Here is a 19720-nt window from a genome sequence, read left to right on the forward strand (position 1 = left end):
CTCAAAAGAATCCGTGGGCTTTTTAAGACTGTTTTCCAAGTCCACAGCAAGTTAAGTGAACTCAGCTCAATTTTATTTATCTAGCCATTGTACTATCTACAGGGTATCCACGGGTCATTAAAAAGTATTGAAAGGTAATAAATCAATCTGGTGAAAATTAAGGCCATTAAAAAGTATTAAAAAGTCTTAAATTTTATTCTAGAGGTATTATTTTATTTCATGTATATATTTTTATTATGATGTAAACATGTCCCTGCTTATAGTCGTAAACTTGAGTGAAATTGTTTACTTCGATATCTCTGTTGTGCAAGGTGAATTTGCGCTGGTCTAGCACTGCAGTTCAAGAAAGAGCTTGTTAGTAGTGTCAATCATGCATGGCTGTTTTAATCTCATTTAAATCTCTTTAATCAGTAGTATTTAAATCTTAATAAAAACATTTAGAGTCACTCTACTAATTGTCTTGTGCTTTTTTCCCCTGCAGGGTAAAATGCTATATTTGTGTTACATTTTGTTAGTTTGTAGGTCAAAGGCAATGAAGATGCTTGAGCAAAATTTATAAACTTTATTAACTACTATAGATGTCGACATACAAATGCACAGGTCTTACAAAAAAAAAAAAAAAAAAAGAGTCTTGAAAAAGGTATTAAAAAGTATTAAATTGGAAGTGCTGATACCTGCAGATACCCTGTATATAAGTTTCACAAAGTAGTTTTACATAATATGAATCAGTAAGACAAAAAAATAGTATGTATACATACCATAGTATATTGGAGTTGAAATTACATAATGAATATGAGGTGTGTTAACACAGTCTGCTGCCACCATCACTTGAAAGGAAAAATGCCTTGCACCTATCATACATTCTAATAGAGAAGCCGCGGACGAGTTAACATCTGTCTGTAGGCCCCATTTGGACTTTGGACATCCCCTGACTTACAGTATCTGAATCTCAAATACTGATTTTTTTTCTGCACCATTTTTACTCTATCTGTCAAAAAACAGATTTGCATCCTGAGAATTTAATAAACAAGAAGAATTATGTCACACTTAGGGTGGTAAACCATGTATGTTAACTGGAAGTTTTAGTCTTCTTAGCATTAATTATAAGAAAATGAATATCATGAATAAAAAAAAAAAACAATTATTCCAGTATCTTTTACACATTCATCTGGCTTAACAGAAAAAAACATACAGTAATTGTATATCATTAGCATAACAATGGATATTTATTCCATAATTGCAGATGCTATCTCCCAAATGTAGACTGAAATCAGAAGAGGCCCTAGTACAGAGCCTTGATGAGCACCAAATGTTAGTTCGTACATTCAGAAAAAATATTATTTACACTAAGATACTGATAACAATCAGTCAGATAGACTACATTTTCAAACCTATGTAACATGACATTATGGTCTGCTGTTGTTTGGCAGAGGTGGCTCAGTCGTTAAGACTTTAGGATACTGTTTGAGTTATGAGTTCAAATCCTGGTTCCTCCAAACTGCCACTACTGGGTCCTTCAGCAAGGCCCTTAACCCCTAACTGCTCAATTTGTATCCTGTCTCAAGTGTATTTTGCTTTGGAGAAAGATCATCAACCAAAGGAATAAAAGTAAATGTACTGAGTCAAACACTTAAGCCTAGAAGGACAAGCAGATAAATATTTTCAGAGCCATTAACTACTTCACAGCTGTAGCAACTGAAAATATTGCTGTTACTTATAGTACGTTTTGTTAGAACAGATAAGATCACATTTATCAGCCCCTATAATGCATTCTGTGAGTCGTTATTTCTTTGTCAAATTATGATTTTTCAATGTCAAGTATTAATAATATTAATAAAAATGTACTATTTTATATCCTATCACATTGTCTCCTGCACATGTTACCATACTACTTCACTATCCATTTGGCACTGAATTGGATATTTCAGTGGAGATTTAGAATATAAAGTGTGACAAAACATTGCTGCAAAAGAAGATGGAAACACGAACCCAATCAAGTATAACCTCTAAATCATGAAATGCCTGGTTTAAATTATGCTTCCATTTCACAGCATGTCACAGTGGGCAGACTAATTTATGCTTCACTCAAAATTAATTTGGTTTATTAAATCATTAGATTTAATAGGTCAGTGCCTGGACAGATTGAATGATTGACCAATCACATGCATCATGTACAAAAGTGACAATGCTCTAACAGTGACAGAGATAGTCTTTTGCCAAGATTTGGCTTCCTAACCAAATCTTACTTATCACTTTACTCATGTACATATTTCTAACAGATATTACCATGTGAATAATATGGTGGTCCATGTTAATAGTTTTCCTTTTATGCCCTACTGGTTGCCTCATATTATTAGTTGCTAAGGTGTAGGGCCATAAGGTCACAGACTGCTGCAATATATGACTCTGTATGTCTCTATTACAAAAAAGATTACAAAATAAAGGCTTTATATTCCACCGTGGCTCCAAACTGAGGAAAATGTAATCACTGTTTCATAACTGCACCATTTTATATCTGTGTATGAATGCACACATTGAATTTAAGACTTACTGTTAATTTCTAAGGACCTGAGCATAGGGAAATCCACCCAAAGTGAAGTTTTTTCTTTCCCAGCACTTAAATTCTTGTGAAATGTTGAAAAGTGGTCTACATCAGAAAGATTGTCCTGGTTGGTCATTTTCTCATAAGGACGAGGACTAGAAGGTTCCTCTTCCCCCAGTAGGGGTTGTGTAGACTCTGAGCGGAGGTAGACTGGTGGAGGGACAGGCTGGCGTCGATATGGCCCAGCAAAGACAACTGTAGCATAAGGCACAGACTCACTCTGCTGCTCTGAGTCAAAGGTTTCGGAATCATGGGATGAATCATCGTGGCCTGTATCAACACTTTTGCCCTTATATGGCCAATTTCCATTCTTGATGTTCTCGTCTCCTTTCGACAACTCTTTCTCAGGCAGACTCAGAAGACTAAGGTGGGAGAGATACACCAGCACAGGGTCCTTGACCTCTTTAAAGGGTGGCATGCACTTTGGAGGAAAAAAGTGTCACAAATCATTATCTACATTTCAGATAATTATATTGAATAATTATACTGAATAAATTGATGTATTTAACTGTATGATAAGTAAGGAATAAAACACAAGGTGTGGTGTTGTGGGAAAATAATCAACACGGGGATGTGTGATCCGTTTCCTGAAGCCGGACACATTTAACTGTTTATGGTTATATTTCATGTTATGGAATGTGCACAAGACAAATTAGTTCCTGTCCTCTGTTCTGAAGACATCCCTGTGGCAGAAACCTTGATGATTGTTACAAAGTGCTGACACCAGAGACTCCTTCCATAAATTTGAAACAAATTGCTGTGGTATAAAAGGACTAAACACTTCGGGGCATGTGATTATAGGAAAACTAATTTTCCTATAAGATCACACTCTGTCATGTTTTATTCCTTACATAACAGTTATGAATATACAACTGTAAAGCAAAATACTACTGAAACTACTACATTAGTATAACATAATATCAGAACAAGCAAAAAAAAGATATAATCTCGACATACTACATCATAAGAACATGCAATGACTTTCATATGCTCTCACATTAAATTATTTGAGATATATGATTTAAGTAGTTTTGTAGTGTTTTTTGAATTACACCAATTTACACCTTAGAAAATGAATCTGTAATATAATAATTGCTTCTCCATGCTGTGTCGCTTGCAAAAACAAACTGGACATACTTCCAGAGAATCAGCCGTTGTCCACTTTTTAATATTGCTGTTGGCAGGGTCTGGAATCACTGGCCACACATACTTCTTCATCCTTTAAAGAACAAACAGTGGCGTACTCTGAAGTAGTTTTCCCAATTATATAACAAATTAAGCAATATGCTTTTTTGTGGAGACTCACCACTTTTGCTTGATAAAACAGGTAAACACACCAAAGAAAAGAAGTGTCAATCCAACACATGCTGGAATGACAATCAAAACTATCTCAAAGGCATCTGAAAACAAAACATAAGCAAAACATGAATTTATGAACAGGCTTATTATTATTTTGTTATAGTCTAAATAATCCTCCACAAAATATTCTGTAATTGATACCAATAGATGCAGTTTTCACTGTGACACTGGACCCGGTCACACTGCCACCATCTGTGCTAGTCATGAGGAAGAGTTCGTAGATGGTGAAAGGATAGAGATCTTTAAGCACCACATGTCTGGTTGTGTTCTCAATGTCTATAACTACATGAAAAGGAGAATTAGTGGAAGAAGCATTTTTTTATTAATCAAAAAGCAATTGCTTAGCAATTTAATATAGCCTACCTCCTGTATTGTTTTTCTCATCCCTGTAGAAAATCCTATAGCCAGTAATGATTCCATTCCTCTGCTTCAATGGGATTTCATCCCAGAAAAGTTCCACAAAAGAAGGTGTGATCTTTCCAATCTCCAATTTTGGAGATATGGATGGGGCTGTGATCATAAAGAACAACCATTATTATTGTTGTTGTTATTATTATTATTATTATTATTATCATTAGTAGTAGTAGTAGTAGTAGTATCAAACAGATTTGTGTTTGGCGTGAACTCATGGAAAGACCACTAGAGGGAAGTCTTGTATCATTATCAGGGTGATATATTCCTCTCATAATTTTTCTGTCCTCAATCACAATTTTTGGGTGAAAATTAACCTTTTTGTTTTGTGTATGCCACAATGCTGTAGGGCCGACCAATACCACCCCCATACTTCGGATACACTGAAATTTCATACGGTATGTAAGGCTCAAGACCTAAAATTGATACAAAGATACAGTTCATTTTAGCATTTACAGTAAGCAAACATTCACTGAGATTTAGAGAATACACCAAGATGATGCTTTGGATTCTCACTGTACCCGATGCTACAAAGCTGGTCTGATTTCTGTCCAGAATTTCGAAAGAGACATGATTTGGATTCGTCCCACAAAGTGATTTCCACTCCAGCACATACGCACTAATGGTTGAGGTATCTGGTCTTTTCCATTTGGCCAACAAAGACTCTTCAGATTGTGGAACTATTTTCAGAAAAGGGACAGGATCCATTCCTGAAAATCATACAAAATCAACATGTATTTATAACTGATACACAGGAAATGCTTGGTTCTGCAGAATGGCCTACATCATTATAATATGAATGCTAGCTTGACAAATGCTGTCGCTACCTCTTTGTCTGTACACTGGCACTTCAGTAGGGTTGGATTTCCCTGCTTCATTCATGGCTGTTAGGCAGACCTTCCTGACCTTTGCATGGATCTGGAAAGAGCAGTGTTGCTGATCTGTGACACACACAGTTTCTTTCTTCTTTGTGAGTTCTCCCATTAGGGATACAGTGTAAGACACATTCATGCTGTTGGCACGGAACTGCAAAGATGGCTGGAAGAGCAAAGTCTCACATGAACATAAGGCAGAGAATTGCCAAAGAATAATAATGACATTAAATAGTTCAACTACACAAGGTTGTCTATACAATTTAGTAATACCACAATCACACCACTGATACAGGAGACAATAGCACCGTAGTTGCTAAAAAAATATAAGCAACTGAAAGTTGCTAAAAATCGATGAGGACAGAGAGATCTCATCTCTATTAGCCAATCTCTCACAGCTTGTGAGGTGTTGTATTTGTTGAGTTCTCACCTTCCAGAACAGCTGTGCTGTCTGCTTCTTGCCTTCTGGCTTAAGTAGCTTCAGCCATGTGACTAGTCGGCCAGTGGGAGCTGAAAAGAGACCACTTGATTCAGCACATCAAGGCTTTTAGTTGCACTAGTGATTAAGTGAAGCTTTTAGAGACACTGTAGCATAGGCCATTCTCATCGCCTCATATACTGCACTCTAAATAATTTACAGTTCGAAAGATATGTGCGAATTTGATAAGCCCAAAGAGAGAGAGATTTATGAATATATAAGTCATGGGCAATTTCTGGATAGATGATATAACTAGCTTTCATTTGTGGACTTAAAACAGAACCTGGATCTGAGCTGTTTTAAAAAAACATGACATTTGCTTCCATTGAATATTTTCACTGCAAATCTTAAATGCTTGAATATATCAGGTCCAAATTCACCTCTTTGAAATTCAGGTCTTAAAAATTCTGATGAAAAAAGAGGTAGAAAATTCAGCTTGTAAAATACAATTGCATCCAAAATTACATGTTGTGTTTACAGCGCTAGACTTCGAAAGACATGTTTCTACCTTGATCATGATCAAAATCTATAAAAAACTAACTACATTCATTAAAAATTATTTGAAAAATATATTCATAAGGATAACACCAAGGAGGTGCAAGCTAGCTAAAGTTAAACAACACATTTTGTTTACAACTTTAAAGCAACCTAGTATAAATGTACATAATCACATTTTTAAATTAAAATTAAATTTCCCTCTTTTCTCATTAACTTGCATATGAACAAAGTGAAAGAGCGATATTAGTGATATTGATCCTTGGCGTATTTAAGTTGCTTGCTTAGCGATAGGAGGTAGGGACAGATTTCTCGACCAGTGGATTTACAGGATATTATTCCAAGTAATTAATTTCCGTTAGTTCATTCGTCATAAAATTAAAAACCTAAACGTTTTCTTATCTGTTGCATTTACAGAAAGCAAAAAATTTCAGAAGCCAGTGCTACGTACTTCAGTGTATCCTTTGCACTATGTTTTGACTACAGAGATTTGCATTAGATTGAGGCTCTCCAGATGTTTTCCATGAATGTCAACAATTTTCAACAAAGTGAATGTATGTGCTGAATTTTCTGCTTGAAAATATTCTACTTGTTATTTCTTCTGTTAGAATTTTTTTTTTGAATGAATGAATTTAGGTTCAGGTTCTGGTAAAGCTGACTGAACTTCATATTCACTGATCTGTAATGGATTGATCTGGCATGTTCTTAATGCAAGCTGGTGCTAAGTACAATGAAATAACTATATTTCTACAAATTAAGCTAAAAAAATTAAGCTATAATAGGGATAAAATTGAATTGTAAGTACCTTTCATGGGTGTAGTAGCCACTGTAGCATTGCTCCACTCACTCCATGGGCTGCTGTTCTGATACTTCACCCTCATCTGTGATTCATAGCTCATGCCATGAAGCAGACCACACACCTTAACTTTGTTGTCAGGTCTACGACTAAACTGTTGGATAGACTTAAAACAACACATCAGGCAAAAATGCTGAAAAATTCTGTTCTGATTAAAAGCTTAAGAGACCAGGTGATTAAAATTTTTCCACTTAATTATATTTCCCAGATTTTTAAATTGGTTTCTAGAGTACTGCATAGCATCCATTTTATGTTTTTTTTTATGGTGTTGTTGGGTACTAGTACGGGGGTGGGGTGGGGGGTGTTAGGGAATCAATGTGGAGGTATTTAAATATTGCCAAAACTGTGTGGAAATAGTTGCAAAGAGTTAGTGCAAAGATATCTAACCTGCTCTTTGTTGAAAATGTTGTTATTCACAGGTGTAAATTTGATCTCTATAGGTAAGGTCTTTCTTATCCACTTCTGAGTATGCGAGAGACTCCATTTGTACTCAAGGCATCCAAATGTTTGTGTTCCAACCCCTTGAATCACTGGAGGATCCAGCTTAGCTATAAAGGAAACACGACATACAAAGTTCTTGAATATGTTTACATCCAATGAAACCACATGAACAGTTGATGCTAAGCTAAAACCATTCTGTTCTATTGCACACCTGTTTAAAACTGACCTATGACCTTTTTCTGTTCCTCTTTGTGGTGTAAAAAAGTTCATTTCTAACCTGTTTTCATAGGATCCAACACTAGGAGGTTAGATGTGGCCTGGCCAAGGGCATTCCTTGCTACCACATAAACTTGCACTTCATGAAGCAAAGCGAAGCCGACACGTGGAACCCTGTAGAAATTCTCCTCAGGTGATGGAACAAAGGCAAACTTTTGTAATGGACTTGTATCTCTAAATAAAACAAACATGGGTCATCCATCACTACTACTGTTTAAACATCTCAATATAATTTGTATTATGATCAATGCCATTGTTAGGAATAAGAATTGGGTACTTCATACAGATACCTGATTTCTGTGTAAAGGGTGTAGTTTGTTGGAATGTCTGAAGTTTTTTTACCAGGGTCCCATGTACACATCAGAGTAGCGGGTTCATTTAGATTTAATAGGCAAGTCAAGTTCTTTGGGATGGATGGAGGATCTTCAAAAATAAACAGGATTATAAACAGAAATTAGGGACATCTTCATAAAATTACACAATGCAATACAACAGTGCATAATAGGAAGAATCTGAAGCTTTTCTATTGAATATTGTATCAACATTCTGTTCTCAATTTATACTGTATTTTTAACTTACTATAGGTCACATGAATAAGTAGGGGAGAGCTGGCACAATTGTAACACAACACAACATGCCTGTTTTGTCTAAATGCACACATGCAACTACAGCTTGTGCATATGCATCATTTCTCTGTGTCTGTCTGAAAAAAATTCTTGCTGGAAATGTTTGTGCCATATTTGTGCCATATAGGTAAAAAAAAGTAAACAGAAGTATTTTTCTAATATTACTTTTCTTTTACATGTTCAAAAATTGAAATCTGTGCAGTTGTGTAAACTTATTTCTACACTAAATGTTAGAAAAGTTTTCACAGTTCATGCATGCAAAAAGGTGAGAAACCGTAGGTGTGCACTGAGGTACAGTTGTAACACTTTATAATTGTATAACATTTTCCTTCAGGGACAGCTCAGAATGCAGTGAAAGGTGTCAGCACTGAGATATAAAAGATGCAGACACTAATAATGAATTGCGATCTATGCAGAGCACATAAAGATGTTATCCTTTAAAAAAAATCATAGAAATATGTCAATACTATTGTAACCATATAAACTACCACACCATAATAGAGTATTATTCATTTTTTCTGATGTACTGTACAAGTTTACAGTGCTTTCTGAGTTATTTGACCTACGCACTGTTACAGTTGGTTTCAGGGAAATTGTACAGTACTCGCTGATGATATTAGTAAACTGGCACATGATAAAAGTATCAAATATATGCGTGATGTTATGTGGGAAGTGTGAAGTCTGTAATTTAAATCATCACTGAGTAATTTAGCTCAAATTAAAAATGTTACCATTGTACCATCTCTCCCCAATACAATACAATATATATATATTGTACAATACAATACAATATATATATATATATATATATATATATATATATATATATATATATATATATATATATATACATATATATATATATACAGTCACGTCCAGAAGTATTTAGACAATGACGGTGTTTTTGTGATTTTGCCTTTATACACCACCAAAATGGATTAGAAAGAAAACAATCAAGGTGTGATCGAGGTGTAGACTTTCAGCTTTATTTTAAGAGGTTCCACAAAAATATGGCATTTACATTTAGGAATTACAGCCATTTTCAACAAAGTACCTCCATTTTCAGGGGCTCAAAGGTATTTGGACAATTGACTGACAAGAAGTTAATTGACCAGGTGCGGTCCATTCCCTCGTTACTTCAAGACAAATGAAGCAGATAAAAGGTCTGGAGTTGATATTAGGTATTGAGTTGGCATTTGGAAGCTGTTCGACTGGAGCTACCAATATGAAGTCAAAAACAATATAAATCTATAAGAGAGACAGCAAAAACCTTAGGTGTGGCCAAATCAACAGTTGGGTACATTCTTAAAAAAGAAAGAAAGCACTGGTGAGCTCAACAACATCGAAAGGCCTGGAAGGCCACGAAAGACAACTAAACTGGATGATTGCAGAATCCTTTCCTTGGTGAAGAAAAACCCCTTCACAACATCAACAGAAGTCAAGAATACTCTGGAGAAGGTAGGCATATCATTGTCAAAATCTACAATCAAGAGACGCCTTCATGAATGTAAATACAGAGGGTTTACAACAAGGTGCAAACCACTGGTAACATTCAAGAACAGGAAAGTCAGATTAGACTTTGCCAGAAAACATCTAAAAAAGCCTCCTATGTTCTGGAATAAGATTCTTTGGACTGATGAAACCAAGATTAACTTGTACCAGAATGATGGGAAGAGAAAAGTATGGCGAAAGAAAGGAACAGCTCATGATCCAAAGTATACCACATCATGTGTCAAGCATGGTGGAGGCAGTGTTAAGGCATGGGCATGTCAGGCTGCCAATGGAACGGGCTCACTGGTGTTTATTGATGATGTGACTGCTGACAGACGTAGCAAGATGAATTCTGAGGTGTAAAGGGCTATACTCTCTGCTCACATTCAGCCAAATGCTAAAAAACTGATAGGACACCGCTTCACAGTGCAGGTGGATAATGACCCTAAACATACTGCCAAAGCAACTCGAGACTTTTTGAAGGCAAAGAAATGGAATATTCTTCAATGGCCAAGTCAGTCGCCTGATCTCAACTCAATAGAGCGTGCTTTTCACTTACTGAAGACAAGACTGAAGGCAGAAAGACCCACAAACAAGCAGCAACTGAAGGTGGCTGCAGTGAAGGCCTGGCAAAGCATCTCCAGGGAGGAAACTCAGAATTTGAGTTTTGAGAACATGGGCACCAGACTTCAGGCAGTCACTGACTGCAAAGGATTTTCATCCAAGTATTAAAATTATGGTTATATTTACAAGTATGTCACTTTGTCTGAATACCTTTGAGCCCCTGAAAATGGAGGTACTCTGTTGAAAATGGCTGTAATTCCTAAATGGTAAATGTCATATTTGTGTTTTTTAAAATAAATCTGAAAGTCTACACTTCGATCACATCTTGATTGTTTTATTTCAAATCCATTGTGGTGGTGTATAAAGGCAAAATCACAAAAACTCTGTCATTGTCCAAATACTTCCGGATCTGACTGTATATATATATATATATATATATATATATATATATATATATATATATATATATATATATATATGTGTGTGTGTGTGTGTGTATATATATATATATATATGTATATATATATATATATATATATATATATATATATATATATATATATATATATATATATATATATAAGATGAAGGGCCAAAGAGGAAATAATCATATGAAATCTGAATATATAAATATAAATCCAAATATATAGTTATAACTCATGCAATATGTTGCTAAGTACCACAAAAAGCAGCACGTCATTGCTGTAACCACAACATGCTGTAAGTTTTGTTTGCTAGCTAATTTATGTTGACTTGGAAGCCGATGTATAATGCTAGTGATAAGGTAATATTTTTGATACTTGTACTGAATATATAAATATAAATCGTCAATATATAAATGTAAATCGGAATATATTGTTATAACTCTGAATATATAAATGTAAATCGGAATATATATTTAGAAATCCTGAATATATAAATGCAAATCTGAATATATATTGTCTACATCTCAATATAAATACATCTTTATGATCAGGCATGTCAACGAGAGATGTTCTTATTGATTTTTTTTTTTTATGAAAATAGTAGGCCTATACAGCCTGTATACATTTATCAATGCAAATATTGTACTATTATATAATTATTTTAAGTGCACATCACTTATCTAATCCATAGTGCCAAAGGGTCCTCACAGTCCAATCTTTTGACGAATAATGATTTTATTGAGACAAAAACAAAAACTAATTACACCAAGCATGTTTATTGGTTTAGTCAACTATGAAAAAATTAAGAGCTTGTCTATCCATATGCCTGATAATATGTATGAATATATAATCAGGGTTTATAACTATATATTCAGGATTTACATTTATATATTCAAATTTCATATAATTGCTTCCTGTTTGACCCTTCGCTATATATATATATATATATATATATATATATATATATGTGTGTGTGTATATAGCCACAGAGTAAAAGTCCTTACACACTGTTCTGATCTCCACGGCGCCTACCACGTTGCAGATATCATGAGAGCAGATAAAACATTCCAGCACAGCTCGCACGTCAGTGAAGTTGTATATGAGGATTTCATATACATTCTTCTGAGTGCCTTTACTACTGGGGATAAAATGACCATTTTTCTTCCACTTAGTGAAAAAATCCTGGTTTATTGTCAGTGGACACTCTTCTTTGATGTAACAGGAAGCGGTGACTGCTGAGCCAAAAGGAACCACCATTGAAGAACTGTTCACCTCAGCACATGGTGATGCTCTGACATCTTTAGGGAATAACATATATGAAAGACACATATGAAACTTTTCCCCAAATAGATACAAATTATTAACGCTGATGGTTCGAAACATCCATACTAAACAGATACAGAGATATGAAAGTAGATATCATCCTATAACAATAGAGTTAGCTGCTGCTCCCACCCCAAGTCTTGTGAAACACAGCATTGCAATCAATCTTCTCGACAACTGGGCTATTTCAAAATACATGGTGAAATATGTCACAGCATTGCTTGTTAAAGTATCTTTCATTTTACCAGCTGGATTATCGACAAATATATTAATCATTAACACACAGGGAACAGAATAGACATAAAATACACAATTTCCTTCCCCCTACAAAATCAGAGATACTTCAATCATGAGCTTCAATTTTTTAAAAAATATCCCGAATCTGTGAGTGGCTTCAATGATTTGAAGGCACAGACTACAGAATCAAATGCTCTCAGTCTTACAGAGAAAGATAATGTTTTTCAAACAAAGCCCATGGACAACTAGCCTCAAACGAATGAAAAAGAAAAAAACATCTGTTCTCTTACTTTCTGTGAACGAATACAGAATAGTCCAAAGCACAGCATGTACTGTGGTCAAGTGCAGAGCCATGATGGAAACAATCTGTAAGACACCCAAAATGAATTGTTCTGTCATTTACTATATTCTCTACATTACCTTCATTGCTTTACATCTAAGATTTAAATCCTCCATAAAACTGACCCGCCTGTCCGAAAAGTGACACATCACCACATTAAAAGAGAAAAGTTGCTACTTCAACTTCAGCAAAATTATTATTATTTTTCCTTTGTTTAATGGAAAGACAATATTTAATGGACGGCTACTGAAATACAGAAGTTATTATCCGACTACTAACTAAAAACCTGATAAATGAACATGAATAAAAAATGCACGTACACACCGGTGACAGGGTTTCTCAGGACAGGAAGAAAACATGTATGTAGGATTCCTTTGCTACCATTTCTGTTAGACAGCGTGCTCTTTCTAAAAAAAAAAAAAAAGAGACCACACAAAATTAGACTAACTAGCTGAACATTCCTCTTTTTTCTCTTCTGCGTGTTTCTTCTTCTATATCGGCTGTTTTGTGGTGTACCGTTAGCTCTATCCTGATTCACAGGGGCCAACTGGAGCAGGAAATGTCAGCTTGTTGTGCAACATGCTCCGACCCTCTCTCACATACTGCTGTCTTTTCTCCCTCCACCATCAGTCCTTTAGCCACACAACCCATTAATCTGTGTGATATATCTTATTTTATTATAGAATAACAAAGTAGAATAGTGGATGTGCTTGACTCCATTATGTGGAGTATTGAATAATTGTAAGGAAGACAACCACACATGATAAAACAAGAGTAATTTTTCTTTTTAACCCCCAGCAAGGTACAATTGGGGCACTCCAACTCACATAACCCCTGTGGTAGACAGAGAATGCTTCCTCCTCTGGTTGTGTTTGTATGCATGTGTGAATGTTAGAAAGATGTGACTATTGAAGTTATACTCAATTCTTTTCTTATCACTGTCTCCCATAAAGGCCTTCACTTCTCAGCACTCGCCTTACAGAGAATTCACCAATTGCAGGGGCTAATTGCCTCTGGCTCCTAAATGTGCTTTTCAGCCGTCTGAGGAGAAAGCAGTTATTATATTTTGTAGTAATTTTATTTTTTTTATGAGTGCCTGGCATCTTGCTCCAGCACAATGATTTAATGTGCTTGTGAACACAAATGAGTCTGCCAATTTCTCATTTTCCATTAAAAAACCTTAGTGTTGCTTATGTTTTTTTCCTCTCTCAATTTGCCTCGCCATTTATTAATAATGTGAATATGGCAAAATATAACAAATGACTTACATATAGCTGTAGTGTTTTAGCATCTCTGTTGCCACAAATTGCTTTGTTTGTTTCCATGAAATGTGTTCATGGAAATAACAAGTAATACGGCCAGAAAATAGAAGTTGTTTTGTAACTGGCTAGTGATTTAGAGTACTATGTTTTTAGGTATTCTCTGTTTCGTTCCCTTCTCAAACACAGTGGAAGTAATCTGTTATCTGTTACTCTTCTTTCTGGCCCAAATGCCTTAGAACACTGTGCACTTGATTAAGAAATAATCTTACAGGAAACAGTATCCCTTAATCACTCTTCTTTTTTTTCTTTTCTTTTCTTTTCATTTAATTTCTTTTCTTTTCCTTGCTATTTTGGCAATAAAAAGCAGACTTTTTTTCAGTCTAACTATATGTCATTGTGCAATAACTGAAGAAGAAGTTGAACAAAAAGAAAAAGAAGAACTGCGTCTCAAAAACTAAATCTCTTTCACATCCTCCTTAGTAACTAAATTGCAGAATCTGTTTTATAAACATATATTTTATATACATAGATTTTTACAGTCATAGATTGAAAACGTACTGTCTAGCTTGTATCTGTCCAGCAGTATATGTTAAAACATTTTGATAAAGCAGTACCAATGAATATTAGAGGTACTAGGTAGAAAGTACTCTATTCTCTGATCTTACTGCATTGTAAAATGCCATATGTAGTGTTTTGAAAAATAACAACAACAAAAAAAATGTATTAATGTATTAATTATGTGAGATACAGTATAATGCCTCATTTGAATTAAGCTAGAAAACCTGAAAATAAATCAAAGGTTTTTTCATTCCTTTTTTTTTTTTTTTCAGAAAACTGGTTTCACATAAAGACAGAAATGTAATCACAAAATAACACTCACCACATAAAGCAGCAAGGGCTCTGTGCTTTTATAGTCTCTAAGAACCTACAGATGATATCAGACTAATTTGATTGCACTTTGTAACCTCCGTTTGTGTCAGGCTAGTATAGCTCAGTGGTTGCACATTTATCAAGCGAGATCACATGATTTCAGGAAAAAAGGAGAACCAAGCTTCAGACCGAGTTTAAATGGCATCACAGAGATTGAAAATTTTCAAAATAGCAGGCTGATTGTGAGAGACAAAGAGTGTCTATATAAATAGAAAAAGAGAGGATTCTTTCTATTCCACCTTTGCTGCAGACATTGTGACCATTTTGGAGTCTGTTGTTTGTTTGGTCCACCTGATTTTAGGGTTGGGTTTCGGACTTAATGATTATGTTGGCATTAATTATATTGTTGCGTAGCACTGTGTGACTATCTTTTTATTTGCCATTCATCAGAGAGAAATTCATGAAATTCATTGCATAGAAAACAGAACTACACACAGGACGAGATATACATAGCAATTACATAAAACATGTCACACATCACACTTTGCTTTGGTTTATAAAGAAATTTTTTGTAGATGTTTAATGGTCTCAAGAGTTCAGTGCTTGTCTTGTATGTGTTCGAATAGGAAAGCGGGAATTTAATATCCTTTATCCTGTGAAGGCTGGCATGAAATCTATAATGCCAAGAAATTTTGCTCCATTTCTGAGTGCCTCAACATTTTGAACATGTGATGATATTTAGTTAGCATATCACTTCACCGACCGCAAATACTGTAAGGTCAGCTCAAGAAGTATTGGCACCTTTAATGAGTATATAAAATAAATAGCACATAAGTGTGGTTGAAGCTGGCAGGAAGTCTACAGTAATCACTCTTTACAACCATGGTGAGCAGAAAATCATCTCAGAATGCACAACATGCCAAACCTTGAGGCAGATGGGCTACAACAGCAGAAGACCACACCAGGTTCCACCAAGAACAGGAATCTGAGGCTACAGTGGGAACAGACTCACTGAAACCGGACAGTTGAAGACTGGCAAAACATTGACTGGTATAATATAGTTTAATATTATATATTATATACATTTTTAATTATAAATTGTCTTCTTTAGTAGTGCATTTTTCAATGTTAAAACACTGCTTTCTCCGTGCTCTCCATTAATTTGCTCAAGTTGGTGAAGGCTCCTCTGAAGAGAATGACAGTGATGAGTCTTCCTGCAATTTCTGACAAGTTTGGAAACCTGGGAAATATAAAAACCCTTTATATTTTTAGATTTGTGTCAATTCAGACCTTAAAATAGGTTTTAAAATAGGTTTTAATTTTTTTTAATTTCAAAGACTGACTATGTTTACTGTTTTGTGGTAACATCTGTCTATGGTAACCAGGTTTTAAGCTAAAGTTTGCTTGTACTTATTGGAATAAAGCATCAGTAATACACCACCATATTTTCCATTGGGTATAGGGGTATTTTATTGCATGCAGTTCCCATTTCTTACCAACCTGTAACAAATTTTATAATTTGATTTCAATCATATGTTCAATGATGTTTGGCAATTTTCTTTGGTGCAACCCTTAGAAACAGCTTCTTGGTATTGAGTTTTTGTTTAATAGTCAATTTATAAATGTCACAATCCTAAGAATCAGCTAACTAGTGCAATTCTGAAACTGTTGTCTTGGTTTATCCATTGCTTTCCTCACCATCCTCCTTAGCGTGAATGGTGGGAATATGCCTGTATCCATTCCAGGAGATTTTCTTTGATTTTGGCCCTCATTATACTTAATAGCTATTTTAACTGATTGATGTTTTGCAAATTTATTGTAGCTAGTCTACCTACGAGCATGTTTTTTCAAACTGGAGATATGGAGCAGTGTTTTAACATGGCTGCATCACCATGCTGCCCTCTTTGAACATGTTCTTATAATAATGTTTTTTTTTGTTTTGTAGTTTTTGTTTGAGTGAAAGATACTGTTTTGTTTGTGTAATTGTTTTATGCTATGCTTTTTGCCTTTCTTTTTAAAGGGGGCTGAAGTTGATTCTATATACTGTGTAAAGTCCACGTATTTTGTCTTCAGTATTTATGTAGTCAGCTGATTTGGTTATCATCAAAAAAGACATATTTGCTTATTATATGTAGCATTCTCATCGATGCACCACTAGTGATCAGGAGTCCATTGTTCATCATTTTCATTTTCTGCAACACCAGGTCACTTGTGCATAACCTACATGGTCTCAGAAGATTTTAAGGCTCCATTCCCTGCCATCCCTGTTATGAGAACTTTACTTTTGAAAGAAGAAACTGGCAAAACTATGCAACAAAAACAGGAAATGTTGCAAGCAATAGGATCTGACTGTGGTAATGGAGACATGGGTGTAGGAACACAAATCTTGGGTGTGTGTAAATGAATCATACTCTGTAAAATGTGTAAAATGTTCCTCAATCCTCCAGGGTATGACATACCATTTGTTAAATTAGGCTTATTAGCTCATTAAATTATGAAACTACTCTATGGCTAGGTGTCTAATTTTGTATTCCCAGATTCAACAGTTTATCCACTTTAATATCCTTCTGACAATCTGAAACACAACAGCTTATTGGAAAACCGCCATAAAAAAGAACAAAAAGACTAAATTCCACTGATGAGAGGGAAAAGAAAAGGAGACTGCATGCTAATACAAGTGCATTATCTGATTAGGGTAATGCTGACATATTTTCCTTCATCTCTGTGCTAATCAGCAATAATGAATGGAATATACTGCACGTTACATGCTTTGTGAGCTTGGAGCCTGCAGCTAATCCAGCAACTCAAGCATATTCAGCCTTGTATAAAAACTTTTTTGTGCTTGACATGATTCAGAGGTGTCAACCTATTCAAACTGATCCATTTGTTAGCCTCCATATGAATTTACTTCATACAAATTTACTGCTTATGACTTGGCAATCACAAGATCACGTTTTGTTTGTGATTGCTCCCTCAAGAGTATTTTCAATAGTACAGACTTTTGAGACCCAGTAAACCAACTTCGCCAACTTCGTTAATCTTCCATCACCATGTGTTGAGGTTCAATAGACTTAAAGCTGACACCCTGTTTATAGATCTTTACTCCTTAGACATAACCTCATCCAGGATAAAACACACCCTTGGGTCTAGTTTCACTTAGAGAAATTACCAATAGAGCTACGTGAAAACCCCTAAAGTGCTGGATCTGCAAGCAAAAGCTATATTAGGCAATGGGGCAATGGCATTGTACACATTACATCTGTCTTAAGGGCAGTGGAGCAAGATGACTTGAACTCACAGTCCTGCTCCTTACAAGCATCCAATGCACTCCTATCTAGTAGCTGTCACAGGCAGGCTGCAAAATGGAATTGACTATTGATTTCCTTCTTACCACAGGTCAGTAGCACTAGCTGGGAGGTTAGCAGAAGGCAATATAAATTATATATCTCCCTCTGTTATACCCTTTTTACTAAGAAACGTTGTTGTGCGAGGGAGGAATTGAGAAGGCTATTGGTTAGGGTACGGGGCAGGGTGCAACAAAGAGAAAACTACACCCCAGACTGTCCCCAAGAACTTGCTGGATAGAAGGACAACATGAGAAGTAAGAAAGCTATTATTACAATGGTGGGTGTTGTCACTCATGGAACAATTCTATTCAATTCAATTCAATTCAATTTTATTTGTATAGCGCTTTTAACAATAAACATTGTCTCAAAGCAGCTTTACAGAACATAGGAAACAAAAAGCATGCAAACAGAAACAAAAACATGCAAACAGTCCTAGATGTTAGACAGAACTATCCCTAGTGAGCAAGCCTGAGGCGACTGAGGCAACTGTGGCAAGGAAAAACTCCCTTAGATGATATGAGGAAGAAACCTTGAGAGGAACCAGACTCAAAAGGGAACCCATCCTCATTTGGGTGACACTGGAGAGTGTGATATGAACAATGTCCTTTCTGTATTTATTTATAGTCATGTAGGTTGTTGTCTTCCTCAAAGTCCTCAAAGTCCACAAAGTCCACATAGGGTTGGCAGCGTTGCTTTGAACACCCAAATCCTCACGAGGCAGAAACCAGCTGGAGCAGGTCCATCTCTGGATGCCTCAGGATCCTCACAGGGTTGGCCTCGTCTACTGGAGCTGGCACAATCTCTATGTGCCTCGGGATGGGTAGAAGAAGAGAAACAAGTGGAAAGGAATTAGCGTAGCTGCTGTTCATAATATTAGTAAGCCCTAAATCATAATTTGCAATTAATCAGATGTACTGAAGCACAAGGTTATGGTGTGTGTTAAGTGTATGCCGGGCTAAAGATATATGTCTTTAATCTACGTTGGAACTGGGAGACTGTGTCTGAGCCCCGAACACTGTCAGGAAGGCTATTCCAAAGTTTAGGAGCTAAATACAAAAACGCTCTACCTCCTTTTGTAGACTTTGATATTCTGGGAACTACCAGAAGTCTGGAGTTCTGAGATCTTAAGGAGCATGGTGGACTGTGACGTGTTAGAAAACTGGCTAGATACGTGGGAGCTAAACCATTTAGAGCCTTGTACGTAAGTAGTGCTAGTTTATAATCAATTCTAAACTTAACAGGATGATAATATTGGGGTTATGTGATCATTTTTTCTTGACCTAGTAAGAACTCTGGCGGCTGCATTCTGGACTAACTGTAGCTTGTTTATTGAAGATGCAGGACAACCACCTAGCAGTGCATTACAATAGTCCAGTCTGGAGGTCATGAATGCATGAACTAGCTTTTCTGCATCAGATACAGATAAAATGTTCCTAAGCTTGGCA

At 35.7% G+C, this 19720-nt stretch overlaps 1 protein-coding gene across 4 annotated transcripts; it reads right to left on the reverse strand.

The window, feature by feature from the left end:
* Positions 1 to 547: 547 nt before the first annotated feature.
* csf3r (colony stimulating factor 3 receptor (granulocyte)) lies at positions 548 to 15058 on the reverse strand. 4 transcript variants are annotated; one of them, XM_026926531.3, is made up of 17 exons: positions 14939 to 15058; positions 13121 to 13203; positions 12747 to 12822; positions 11901 to 12194; positions 8081 to 8213; positions 7792 to 7964; positions 7461 to 7621; positions 7023 to 7179; positions 5675 to 5754; positions 5200 to 5410; positions 4894 to 5082; positions 4690 to 4788; positions 4325 to 4471; positions 4103 to 4243; positions 3909 to 4002; positions 3740 to 3821; positions 548 to 3023 (listed from the first exon to the last, which is right to left on the reverse strand). In XM_026926531.3, exons 3-17 carry the CDS (start codon positions 12808 to 12810, stop codon positions 2541 to 2543), a joined length of 2508 nt encoding a protein of 835 aa, XP_026782332.3. In that variant the 5' UTR covers positions 12811 to 12822; positions 13121 to 13203; positions 14939 to 15058; the 3' UTR covers positions 548 to 2540. The 4 variants fall into 4 exon arrangements, with proteins under 4 accessions (XP_026782332.3, XP_026782331.3, XP_053093138.1 ...); XM_026926530.3 differs by having other exon boundaries at positions 13117 to 13203; XM_053237163.1 differs by lacking the exon at positions 13121 to 13203 and having other exon boundaries at positions 14939 to 15047.
* Between the last annotated feature and the right edge of the window lie 4662 nt (positions 15059 to 19720).

Source organism: Pangasianodon hypophthalmus, chromosome 1 (genome assembly GCF_027358585.1).
Source record: "Pangasianodon hypophthalmus isolate fPanHyp1 chromosome 1, fPanHyp1.pri, whole genome shotgun sequence".
In the NCBI taxonomy this organism is placed as follows: Eukaryota; Metazoa; Chordata; class Actinopteri; order Siluriformes; family Pangasiidae; genus Pangasianodon; species Pangasianodon hypophthalmus.

What these genes read in the sequence shown, in the direction of transcription:
- csf3r (XM_026926530.3), bottom strand. Translation starts at nt 13,155, where the DNA reads ATGTTTTCTTCCTGTCCTGAGAAACCCTGTCACCGGTGT. An exon ending in CGTGGAGATCAGAACAGTGT is followed by an intron (nt 8,214 to 11,900) that starts GTAAGGACTTTT and finishes TTATTTTTGAAG; the next exon opens with ATCCTCCATCCATCCCAAAG. An exon ending in GGCATACACAAAACAAAAAG is followed by an intron (nt 4,472 to 4,689) that starts GTTAATTTTCAC and finishes TTATGATCACAG; the next exon opens with CCCCATCCATATCTCCAAAA.